General features: G+C 45.4%; 1 protein-coding gene across 1 annotated transcript in view; it reads left to right on the forward strand.

The window, feature by feature from the left end:
* Positions 1 to 12145, forward strand: part of ANK3 (ankyrin 3, node of Ranvier (ankyrin G)) — a gene marked incomplete at its 5' end in the record, with an annotated part of 118114 nt that extends 105969 nt beyond the window's left edge. The window contains 2 exons of the mRNA XM_015419925.1: positions 7865 to 7950; positions 10277 to 12145. Of these exons, the coding sequence (XP_015275411.1) occupies positions 7865 to 7933 (69 nt within the window). The remainder of the gene's footprint in view (positions 1 to 7864; positions 7951 to 10276) is intronic.
* Positions 12146 to 12605: the final 460 nt, after the last annotated feature.

Raw genomic sequence — 12605 nt, forward strand, 5'->3', positions numbered from 1 at the left:
GGCTCAACCCTGTCCCTGAACTTGCATTCTACACTACACTCAAGTTCACCCCTGTAATTATCTCAGGGTATTTTTACATTCTACACCACACTCAAGTTCACCCCTGTAATTATTTCGGAGTATTTTTTGTTTCCACATTACATTGAGGTCGCCCCGGTTTCGCCCCACACTTGTCCCGGGATAAACGGATGCTGTTATAACCGGGGATAAATGCAAAGTATTGTGTTCTGAGTTGAACTCTGATCAAACCAGGGATGAGATCCAAGTGCAGAAAGGACCTAAGACATTCCTTCTGTGACTTAGAGGTAATGGTGGCAAGCCCGAAACTAGGTGTCTGGTTCACGGCCCCAAACGTTGTCCGATCTGTGCACTCTTTGCCTTTGTAGAATCAAATCCCACATTGTTTCATGGTTTTTTTCCTTATTCAGGCTCTTTACTGAGCCAGCCTTTCTAACAGCCTTGACAGATGATTGCAAAAACAGAGGCAATCAAACTATTCAGGGTTTTCCCCCCCACTGAGGAATCCTCTTCCAGTTTGGTGTAGTGGTTAAGTGAGCGGACTCTAATCTGGGAGAACCGGGTTTGACTCCCCAATCCTCCACTTGCAGCTGCTGGGTGACCTTGGGCAAGCCATAGTTCTGTCAGTATAATAAGGCATAAGATACGTTTCCTTTGACTTCTTGAGTTTGCTGGCTGAAGAAGTCAAAGGAAACGCATCTTCCAAGTATCTAGAATGGGCGTCTTTGTAAAGGCTGTTTGGAGAATGTTATGACTATGTGGACTCCTCCTATCAAGTTACACTGTCTACATGGACTTTATGTCTTATGGTCAAAGGAGGAAACATTCTATCTTATGTCTTATTATAGTTACAGTATGCATTAATGTTGTTGTGACACCACCAACTTTATAATTCTTTAGTATATCATTTTGGCAATCTTTGATGGTGTTTTCTACTAGTGGAATTTGTATATTTGGGACTCCTGTGCCACTCATCTTGAGAGCCAGTTTGGTGTAGTGGTTAAGTGTGCGGACTCTAATCTGGGAGAACGGGGTTTGATTCCCCCCTCCTCCACTTGCACCTGGCTGGATGACCTGGGGCAAGCCATAATTCTGGCACAGCTGTTCTTGGAAAAGAGCAGTTTCTGTCAAGAGCTCTCTCAGCCCCACCTACCTCACAGGGTGTCTGTTGTGGGGAGGGGAAGGGAAAGGAGTCTGTAAGCCGCTCTGAGACACCTTTGGGTAGTGAAGGGCAGGGTATAATACTCCTACTCCTACTCCTTCCCTTGTTTTTTGGATAGTTCTGTCAGAGCTGTTCTCTCGTTCTGTCAAGAGCTCTCTCAGCCCCATGGACCTCACAGGGTGTCTGTTGTGGGGAGGGAAAGGGAAAGGAGTTTGTAAGCCGCTCTGAGACTCTGAGTGAAGGGCAAGGTATAAATCCAATTTCCTCCTCTTAGACAGTTCAAATAAATGCACTCAGTATACTATTCAGTTCCTAATGTTGGTGCTTTTTTGAGATATTAAACAAAGTGTGAGATAACTTACAGTTAATCAAACAAAGCTTCATAGAATCACAGAATCATACAGACCATCCCATCTAGTCCAAACCCCTGCCCATTGCAGGACCAGCCTAGAGCATCTCTGACAAATATTTGTCCAGCCTCTTCTTGGAAGCTGTCAGTGAAAGGGAGCTCACCACCTCCCTAGGCAGCTGATTCCACCTCTGAACCACTCTGACTGTGAAAACGTTTTTCCTAATATCCAGCCGATACCTTTCTGCATGTAATTTAAACCCATTGCTTCAGGTCCTGTCCTCTGCTGCCAACTGGAGCAGCTCCTTGCCCTCCTCCAAATGACAGCCTTTCAGATATTTAAAGAGAGCAATCATGTCCCCCCCCTCAATCTCCTATTCTCCAAACTAAACATTCCCAAGGCTCTTAGCCTTTCCTCGTAGGGCTCAGTCTCCAGACCCCTGATCATCCTCGTCGCTCTCTTCTGCACCCTCTCGGTTTTGTCCACATCCTTTTTGAAGTGAGGCCTCCAGGACTGCGCACAGGACTCCAGGTGCGGCCTGACCAAGGCAGCATACAGAGGGGCTATGACCTCCTGTGATTTCAATGCTATGACCCTTTTAATACAACCCAAGACTGAATTTGCCTTTTTTGCCACCGCCATCACACTGACTGCTCATATTTAGTTTACAGTCCACCCTTACCCCAAGATCTCTTTCACATACACTACTCCCCAGAAACGTATCCCCCATCCAGTATTTGTGCTTGACATTTTTGTGGCCCAGATGTAATACTGTGCATTTATCTTTGTTGAATTGCATCCTATTTGCACCTGCCTCTTCTCCAGAGTATTCAGGTCTTGTTGAATTTTAACTCTATCTTCTTGGGTGTTTGCTACTCCTCCCAATTTGGTATCATCAGCAAATTTAATGAGTAGCCCTTCTACCTCTTCATCCTGATCATTGATAAAAATATTGAAAAGTACCGGGCCCAAAACCAAGCCCTGCGGCACTGTACTGGACACCTCCCTCCAATCTGATGAAATGCCATTGACCACCACTCTTTGGGTGCGGTCCTCTAACCAGTTCCCTATCCATCGAACTGTCCTATAGTCCAGTCCACAGTCTTCCAGTTTTCCCATCAGAATGTCATGGGGAACCTTATCAAAACCTTTACTGAAATCCAGGTAAATCACATCAACAGAGTTCCCACAATCCAGTAAGCTCGTCCCATGATCAAAGAGGGAAACCAAGTTAGTCTGACAAGATCTGTTGGGAACAAAACCATGCTGACTTCCCCGGATCACTAGATGCTTACAGATCAATCCCTTTAAAATCTGATCTAGTATTTTCCCAGCAACAGAAGTCAGACTGACCGGCCTGTAGTTTCCCGGGTCATCCTTCTTCCCTTTCTTAAAGATTGGGATAACATTCGCCCTTCTCCAATCTTGTGGCACCTCCCCAGTCCTCCAGTAGGCCTTGACAATGATGGACAGAGGCTCTGCATGTTCATTAGACAGTTCTTTGAGCACTCTTGGGTGCACACCATCTGGCCCAGGGGATTTGTATTCGTCCAGTGCAGCCAGGTGCCTCTCCACAACCTCCCTGTCAATGTCAATTGGACACTCAAGCAAGGTTCCCTCTAAGCTGTGGAGTCTTGGGAGCAAAAATCCTACTTTGTGAGCTACTGGCATTAAAGTTGTGAGCGAGCGATTTGGCTCCTGCATAAATGAGTGTGCTCTGGAGCCATCCTTCCTGAGCTAAGGCAAAAATGTGTGAGCCGGAGGCTAAAAAGCTTTGAGCTAGCTCACACTAACTCATCTTAGAGGGAACACTGCACTCAAGTGTCCTGTTACGTCCTATACCATCTCTAGATGGGCTCAAGTTCATCTGGGAGAAAACAGAGGCAAAAAAGTCATTAAGCCTGTCTGCTTTTTCTCTGTCCTCCACCAGAGTTTCTCCTACTCCCAAAAGCAGTCCAGTTGCCTTTTTTACCTTGCGTTTGCTTCTCACATACCTGTAGACGTTTTTCTTATTGTAGCGAGCCCCCCTGGCCAGACCCAACTCATACTGAGCTTTGGTTTCCCTGATGGCTGATCTGCAGTACCTAGTAATTCTCATATACTCCTCTGACCTTCCCTCCATTTCCCTCCATTTCCTTTTTCTCCCTTAGCTTATTCTGAAGCTCTCAATTCATCCACATCCTGTTGCGACTTCAGTTTAAAGCTCTCCTGATTAAGCTCTTCAGGTTCTTTCTGAACATTTTCTTCCCTGACCTTGAGAGGTGAAGTCCATCATGTGCTAGAAGGCCTTCTCTAAGAAAACTTATCCCGTGGTCCTAGAACCCAAAGCACTCCTGCCGGCACCACCATCACAGCCAACGATTCACCTCGAGTATGGTCTGTTCTCTTCGCACTCCTCTTCCTTTTATTGGAAGGATAGAAGAGAATACCACCTGTGCCCCCAATGCCTTCAAGTGCCTTCCAAGAGCTTCATAGTCCTCTTTAATTTTCATGATGGTATTCGCGGCCGTGTCATTCCCCACATGAACCAGTACAAATGGGTACTGATCAGTAGGTCGTATCCATTTTGGCAGTCGGTCTGTAATATCCTGGATTCTGGCCCCAGGTAAGCAACACATCTCTCTGAGTGGGGGATCTGGCCCAGACACATTACGTTCCATACCCCTGAGCAGAGAGTCCCCAACGACCACCACTTTCCGTTTCCTTCCACTTCCGTGTGGCACCATGCCCTCTTCACTCCCTTTTCCAGATCTTTGTGGCTCTCCTTCCACTCTCGTCTCCGTCACCCTCTCAAGCACCTCAAAACGATTCTTGAGCTCCAGTGGACCAGAGGGTCATCTTAGTCGATGTCTTCGGGTTTGTACTGTAGAACTGAGAGGAGGCTCAGAAGGGAGATCTACTCTTCCTTCTTCTCCTTGACTTCCTTCTTTATGTTCTTGCAGAGTTCCCAGGCTCTTGTCAATAAAATCCTCCCCTTCCTTGATTTAATAAGAACATAAGAGATGCCAATGTTGGATCAGGCCAAAGGCCCATCCAGTCCAACACTCTGTATCACACAGTGGCCAGAAATACCAGTGCCATCAGGAGGTCCACCAGTGGGGCCAGGACATTAGAAGCCCTACTACTGTTGGCCCCCCCAAGCACCAAGATGACAGAGCATCACTTGCCCCAGAGTCCCTATCTATACCTTGTGGCTAATAGCCACTGATGGACCTCTGCTCCATATGCTTATCTAATTCCCTTTTGAAGCCGTCCATGCTTGTAGCCACCACCACTTCCTGTGGCAGTGAATTCCAAGTGTTAATCACTCTTTGGGTGAAGAAGGACGTCCTGGAAAGTGTTCCAACCCTTTTATCATTCGAGTTGCCCTTTTCTGCACTTTTTCCAAAGCTATAATATCCTTTTTAAGGTGTGGTGACCAGAATTGCACACAGTATTCCAAATGAGGTCTCACCATTGATTTATATAGGGGCATTATTATATTGGCTGATCTGTTTTCAATACCCTTCCTAATAATCCCCAGCATAGCATTTGCCTTCTTTATTGCAGTCACACACTGTCTTGACATTTTCAGTGAGTTATCTACTACAACTCCAAGATCTCTCTCTTGATCAGTCTCTGCCAGTTCAGACCCCATCAACGTGTATTTATATTTAGGATTTTTGGCTCCAATGTGCATCACCTTGCACTTGGCCACATTGAACCCCATTTGCCATGTTGACGCCCACTCGCCCATCTTTGACAGATCCCTTTGGAATGCCTCACAATCCTCACTGGTTTTCACCACCCTGAACAACTTCGTATCATCCGCAAATGTAGCCACTTCACTGCTTACTCCCAACTCCAAGTCATTAATGAACAAGTTAAAAAGCAGTGGACCAAGTACTGATCCCTGCGGTACCCCACTGGTTACCCCCCTCCACTGAGAGAACTGCCCATTTATACTCACTCTCTGTTTTCTATTAATTAATTATTAATTAATTAGATTTCCTGAAGGGTGGTGATCCTCTCCTACAGGCTCTGAATGTTCTCCTCCAAAAGCCGGACCAGCTTACACTTCTGACAAGTGAAGTCCGTCTTCTCTTCTCTTCCGGGAGGAAAACAAACATGGTACACTCCATGCAGGTGACTGGAAAGGGGCCTTCAGTATATTCCAAGAGTACTCTGAGCAGAGTTTCGGGGCCCTCAGGCAGATCCTCAGGCTAAGAGCCACAGGACAAGAGCCCTTTAGCTCTCACCAAGGCTTGTGCCTCTGGCGAGGAGGAGCCTTTTGTTTCAAAAGGTCACTTCCTGCCAAGCTCAGCAGAGCTCAGCACAATAGGCTTGTAATCAACAGCAACTCACTCAGTCCCCAGCAGCCCCCAAAACACAATTAGCCCCAAACAGAACTTAAACAGAACCACTCTCTAGCAGGCTCCAAAGAACCCACTCACCCTCAGCTTCTCACACAGCAGCTAGGAAAGGCAGAAGGACAAAAAACCCCTTACCTTCTAGAAGCACTTCGCCGTGTGCTCTCCATGCATTCTAAATGAAAAAGCCAAGGGTTACTATTTTCTTCTTTTAATTCACAATTACAGGGACACACCAGAACCAAAGTAGCTTCAAATACAAACAAGTGGGCCCATGGTTTCCAGCTCCACCGATCAATCAGCTAGAGGTGTCACACTCATTTGTTACAAGGGCCGGATCTGACATAAATGTCACTTTGCTGGGCCGGGCCATGTGTGCCATAAAACATAATGCCAGGTACCGGAGATATAAACTGTATAAAGGACAGCAGCTGGTAAACTCCAAGTGGGTGTATCCTCACTGCAAGGTTCCATGGGCTGGGAGGGGGGGTGCAAAGGAAAACCCATATGGGCAGACTGGAGAGCCAGCAATGCAGCACTGGGCAGATGCTCCCACACTGCTTGACTGCTGCATACGAGGTTGTTCCGCCATGCTGAAGCCACAGTCGGAGTGGCTGTGCCCACTCCCCCCAAACATTCTCTTGTTCCCTCCATTGCACTAGTTACTCGCGGGCCACATAAGAGCCCTAGGTGGGCTGGTTCTGGCCCCCGGGCCTTATGTTTGACACCCCTGAGCTAAAGCTTTAGTTGATGATTCCGCTGATTAGGGTTAGGGCTTTGTTTTAGCAAAAATGCTGTGATTGCTACCAGTCCATTACCTGTAGTGCCATCTTTAGGTGAAAGTTATTTGCCAGTTTTAAAATAATGTCACAGAAGTTGTGTATTCTAAATCTAGAGAATGAAATTTAAATCCTTCTATGAGCTTTTTTTTTTTTTAAGACCATAAGATCTACAAAATGTCAGGACACTGATGAGGATGAAAGTAGTTATTTTAGCCCTCCTTTACTTCATTGAGCTTGATATTCACTTGACTTATCAGTAAACACTTGTTGCATAGAAGGGGCATCTTAATGCACCTCCAGTTTCCCGTTTCCCATGTGCCTAGCATGATTGGTGGCGCATTAGTTGTGCCAGGTACACCATGTCCTCTACCCCATAGGCCGCTTTGTGAATAGGTAGCAAAGCTAAACCAAAGGTGGAAATCTGATTTCGTTTCTGGATCTTCTTCTTTGGAGTAAGTCTATAATGTAGGCCAATGTATGCAGATAATTGCCAAACTAAAAAATTGCACCGCTTGGGGTTTTCTTTACTTCCCCCCCCCCCCAGAGCATCTGTTTTTACATTAACACTGAGTCGGATTCGACTGGCTTTCGAGCAAGGGAACCTTTACCTTTATTGTTAATAGAACAGTGCTCCACACTTAGGTCTTCTGACTTAAATGACTAGAATTGAGAAGATCAGCACTGCTTGTCAGTTCTTTGGTTTTTATTGCAGAATTTCTGCTTTGGCAAATATTTTTTGCTGGCTTGCCCCCCCTCCCACTCCCCATCTTTTCCTCCATTACTAATCCACTCACTTTGAAGCTGAATTGTCAATATGACCCTTTAAGGAAAGAAGTAAGATTTCTAAAGTATCTGCTAACTTGGGGTGCCCAGCAAGGGGTATTTTGCATTGAGATGCAAAATTCAGAATTCTAAATTTTAAAAAACTCACACTGATAAAGATTATTCTAGAATGGTGGCAACCCAATTCAGCAGACAGTTCATAATATGCGGGATTATCGCTTTGTAAAGAGGTGCTATTGAAAGCGTGTGTTCTTGCAGCTCAGCAGAGTGGCTAAGGCCGTGGATTGTGTGGTTTGGAAATGAAGTGTTCATGATTTAACAGCTCCTTATGTATCCCATTGCAGCTTCATGGGACCTACAAGAACCAGCAGAGTAACAAATGCTATCTGATTTCTGAAAGTGTACCTTTGTCCTTTAAAGCAGGGAGAAGGTTATAAGGTGAAGATGAAAAAGGAAGTCCGACATGTAGAGAAGACGTCATATTCATAACAACCAAACAGCAAATGGTCAGTATGACATGTGGATGTTCCCTAAAATTTCCAGGTATTTCCCAACCCAAAGATGGCAACCCTACTATGCGCAGATCCCGTGCTTTACTAGGGTTGCCAAGTGAAAAAATTGCCGCAGCGGGGGACTCCCGACTTGCGGCTTGAGCACGCTGGGGGCGGGGCCACGACTGTCCGAGGGAAAACCATACAGTTTTCCCTCGGATGGTCGTGGCCCCGCCCCCAGCGTGCCCGATGTTGTCACGTCACTTCCAGGTGACGTGCACGTGGGGGTGAGGTTCCCCCCAGGGCCCGATCCACCGACTCTTAAATCCTGTGCAGAGCTAATGGAGATGCACCATGTCTCCTCCTTTCCCGTCGCTGTTTTCTACTCCCACCAGTAGCCCCCCCCGGCAGATCATGAGGGTCAAAGTGGAGGGCTGCATTGAAAGGGGGGAATCAGTAAAAATCACTCTCTTCCTCTTCCACAAGCAGTAAGTGCCTAGGATCTAGCACATGGACTTTTGGCATGCAGTGCACGTCTGGGGGCTTGTGCTTATTGCCATGCACCTTTTACAGGGCCGTAGTCAGGATTTTTTTTTACTTTGGGGGGCATTTAAATAAGTTGGGGGCAGGGGCGGATTAACCATTAAGCAGACTGAGCACGTGCTTAGGGCACCAGGGCCAAAGGGGGCACCACAAAGTTGGGAAAGGGGTGAAAAGAAAAAAAAACGAATGAAGATTTGTAAAAAAATACATAAATTAATAAAACTAGTGCAAATTGATCATGGTGCACCCTAGGGTTATCTCCTATTTTTTTTGTTGGCGAAGTAAAAGGATGGAGCCAAATTCAGTTGTCATGACAGTCATTTCAATGACCCTCCCTGCCCCTTTTTAATTTCAGCCCCATGTAAACGTCAAAAATGAAGCGTGTTCAGTTGAGTGGTACGCAAAAGGAGGGGGGCACCAAGATTGGTCAGTGCTTAGGGCACCAGTAAGCCTTAATCCACCCCTGGTCGGGGGGCACCCCCGTACGCACTGCCGGCAGGGAAGGCAGGGCAACAGCTCAGCTTGGCATGAATTGGGGGGGGGGGGCCATGTTGTATCCTAATCTTCATCATATCTCCTTGGAAACTGGGTTGCCAGTTTTTTTATACTGCCCAGGCTCCTTTTCCGCCCATGGTGTCAGCCATTTTGTGAAATAAATCCTTCTTTTTTTTTTACTTGAGGGAGGGCAGCTTTTCCCAGCTGTTGCAACTAATTGCCCAAGATAGTGAGCCATTGTCTGGAAGCACTAAGTTAAAGCAAGTGTAACAGCTCCAAATAGCACACATAGACAGAGGGCCTGACAACAAAGGAGAGGGAAATTTGTTCCAGAAACACCTGCTTATCCCCAAAGGGTTAAAAAGCTAATAAACTCTTTCTTCTAAATATGATGCATTAATTGTCCCTTGCCTAAGGAGGAGAAAGTGACTCAGGCAAGTGGAGAATCATTTCACCTCACATAATAAAGCTGTGAGTTGAGAGAGGATTTCGAAGGTGTTCTTGACTCTCCTGGGTGACTTAAGAGATACTGGATATCTTCAGAGTCAAGAACACCTTCAGAATCCTCTCCCTTCCCACCTTTTGTTTGGCCAGAGGAGCAGATATCTCATTTGCTGTTGCATCTGTTTGAATCTTCGAATATTGTGCCAGCAAATTAGCTTTCGAAGTCCAGCAGTTGCACAACTGTGTTTGTGAGAGTAAAATTACTACCTGTCTCACTCCCTAATGATTACACCGTACAGGGCTCTTTTTGTAGATAAAGCCCAGCAGGAACTCATTAGCATAGTAGGCCACACCCAACAGCAGAAACTCATTAGCACAGGCCACACCCATGACAGCACAGCTCATTGGCATATTAGGCCACACCCCCATGTTACCAGAAGTGTGCTCATCGAGCCACACCCACCTTTTGCTTCTTATTCTGTTCACCTTGTTTGTTGTCAAAACCCAGGGCTTTATTGTAGCAGGAACTCCTTTGCATGTTAGGCCACACACCCCTAATGTAGCCAATCCTAATGAGTTTCTGCTGTTGGGTGTGGCCTATTATGCTAATGAGTTCCTGCTAGGCGTGGCCAACTCGGGAGCCAGCCGGAACTCCGTTCCTGTGCGTTCCTGCCCAAAAATAGCCCTGACACCGTGCAGTAATGTAGAATTGAATTGCCTGGTGGTTTTGCTTTTACCTGGAAGTAGGACCGCCCCCCTAGAGTCGGATTCGAGTGGCTTTCGAGCAAGGGAAACCTTTACCTTTTCTTCTAATCTTTGCTTTCTCTTTCTCTCTCCCTGGCCCTGCCGCCTATCCCAGGACTGTGTGCGCTATTACTGCCAGTATTCTAGGAAGAAAGGAAGAAAAAAACAAAATCAACAGGAATGATAAAGTCACTGATAAAAGCGTGTGTGCGTGTGTGTGTGTGCTGCTTCCACACATTAACCGCATGGTTTTTATGCGAAAAGGAGAGAAAAAACCACAACAAAAAAATAATCTAATTTAGCATGAGCCAGTTCTTCAAGAGCATGGAAATTCACTTTCACTCACGGCATTGGAGAGTTTGCAAATGGCGGACCAATGCACTGTATATACAAGATGCCACGCTGGAATAGCTTCTTTCCGGCCACTGGAAGTCGTCGCAAAACAAAAAGAATTCCTGTAGCAAGGGGTGCGGGGGTGGGGAAATGAATCAACACTGAAAAATGGTTTGAACCACAGAAAGACACTAAATTTTACTAAAATCCACACAACAGCTCGCCTTATTTTTCTTGGACCCAAACTGTCAGGGTAATAAAACACTCTTTTGTTTCTTTTTTAAAAAAAATAAATAACTGACATCGATAATTTCACTGTAAATAAATAACGCTGTATAAATCCTCAGTAGATTCAATGTTGATTAAGGCACTGGCTCTAAGCTCACCAACCGGAATACTGCATTCGTGTCGAACAGAAATCAGTGTCTCAACATGGCTTACACCTGCAGGGATATTCTGGGTGTATCTTCACGGATTCTTGTATATTTAGCGATTATAATGTTTGTATATGCAAAAATGCTAGCTTGATTTTAAAAAAATCTTTAAAATCCACTGCAAATTTAATGATTCCTAAGATGAGGAATTCTGTAGTTCTGTGAAAAAAAATGATTTTTTTTTTCCTTCTTCAGAGTACTAATATTTTGGTGCATGCGTTTCACCTTATTTTGATGAAATCTTTTTCCAGTTTTGCAAACACTAGACCGCAACTTGATAAATAAGATTCTGAAGGGGGGGGGGGGTTGCCATTCACCAAGCACGGCCTCTGAGCCAGTCCCCGTTTGTTTAAAGAGGGTGTGGAGGGGACTCTGGCACATGTGCTGCTGAAACAAGGGGCACTTGCCCAGGCAGCAGGGCTTGCTGGAAGTGGGGTGTGTGCCCTTTCTCTACAAATACATAGATAGCCCTTCATCTAATATTTGTTGCCGTTGCCAATTTTTTTCGATGGAGATGACCTAAAATTTAAAGAAGATATAACATCTACAGTAGTTGCATTGTAGGAAAAGGGGGGGGGGTGCTATCTGTTCTTGCTTTATACCCCGGGGTGGGGGTGGGGGAATGCTTGCAGCTTTTAGAGATGGGTTGGTGCTCTTGTAAGCATACGTTTGGGATATTTAAAAACAAAAAAAAAGATAAACGAAGAGAAATTCTTAGATCTCAGACTGGCGGCACGCTGTAAAAATGAAATATTACTGTATTGTGTACCGGCTCTAAGATGTAGAATCTTTAAATAAGCCAATCATCTGTAATCATTCTAGCCGTGTCATCTTAGGTTGTTAAGGCTGCTGTGTTTTAAAGGGCATTTTTTATTTGGGTTTTTTTGTGAAATACTTTAATTTGTTAATTATCTTCATATGAAAACAGAATTCATCGATAATAGCTCTAATTACATATGTATGAGGAAAAAAAACCACTGGATGATCTAGTTGATTATTTAAGCATAAAATAAATTGTGTTAAAACTCTTCACTCATATGGATATTGTAATATTATTATATGCTCAAGATGTACACCAAAATAGTCACAAGTTACCATCTGAGTGGTGGGTTCTTGTTCCCGGGTGGCCGTTACTTCACTCTCGTTTCTTGGCATCTCCAATTTCTCCACCCTTCCTTGACTTTGACCCCTTCCCTCGGGCTTTGCTCCCCCTTGCTTCCTACTACTTTTTTCTTCCACCTGCTCTCACCTTCTTCCCTACCTACACGGGTTGCCCGTTTCTTCTGTCCCTCCTTCCCTGTCCTCTCATTGGTTCCTTTGCCCTTTAGACCCCGCAGGGGCCATTTAATTTGTCCATAAATGTTCAGGAATATGGGGTGCACAGTGTGGTGACCAGGTTTATGGACGATACCAAATCAGTCTGGATGGTCGAAACCAAAGCAGGTTATGAAGAGCTTCAAGAGAATCTCTCCCACTTGGGTGAGTGGGTAGCAAGGTTGTAATCAGCATCCTGCTTGCAGTGGGTGGGCAAGGCGCGAGCGGACCCCCAAATATCTATTTTTAATTAAGGCCGATTGCTCAGATGTACAGTCCCATAAGAACATAAGAAGAGACCTGGGAGACAATCTTCACCCAAACACGAAGTTAGAGATGACGTGGAAAACCAGCAAACAGGAA

This window comes from Gekko japonicus, unplaced genomic scaffold (assembly GCF_001447785.1).
Source record: "Gekko japonicus isolate JY-2015 unplaced genomic scaffold, Gekko_japonicus_V1.1 scaffold3696, whole genome shotgun sequence".
NCBI classification, from domain to species: domain Eukaryota; kingdom Metazoa; phylum Chordata; class Lepidosauria; order Squamata; family Gekkonidae; genus Gekko; species Gekko japonicus.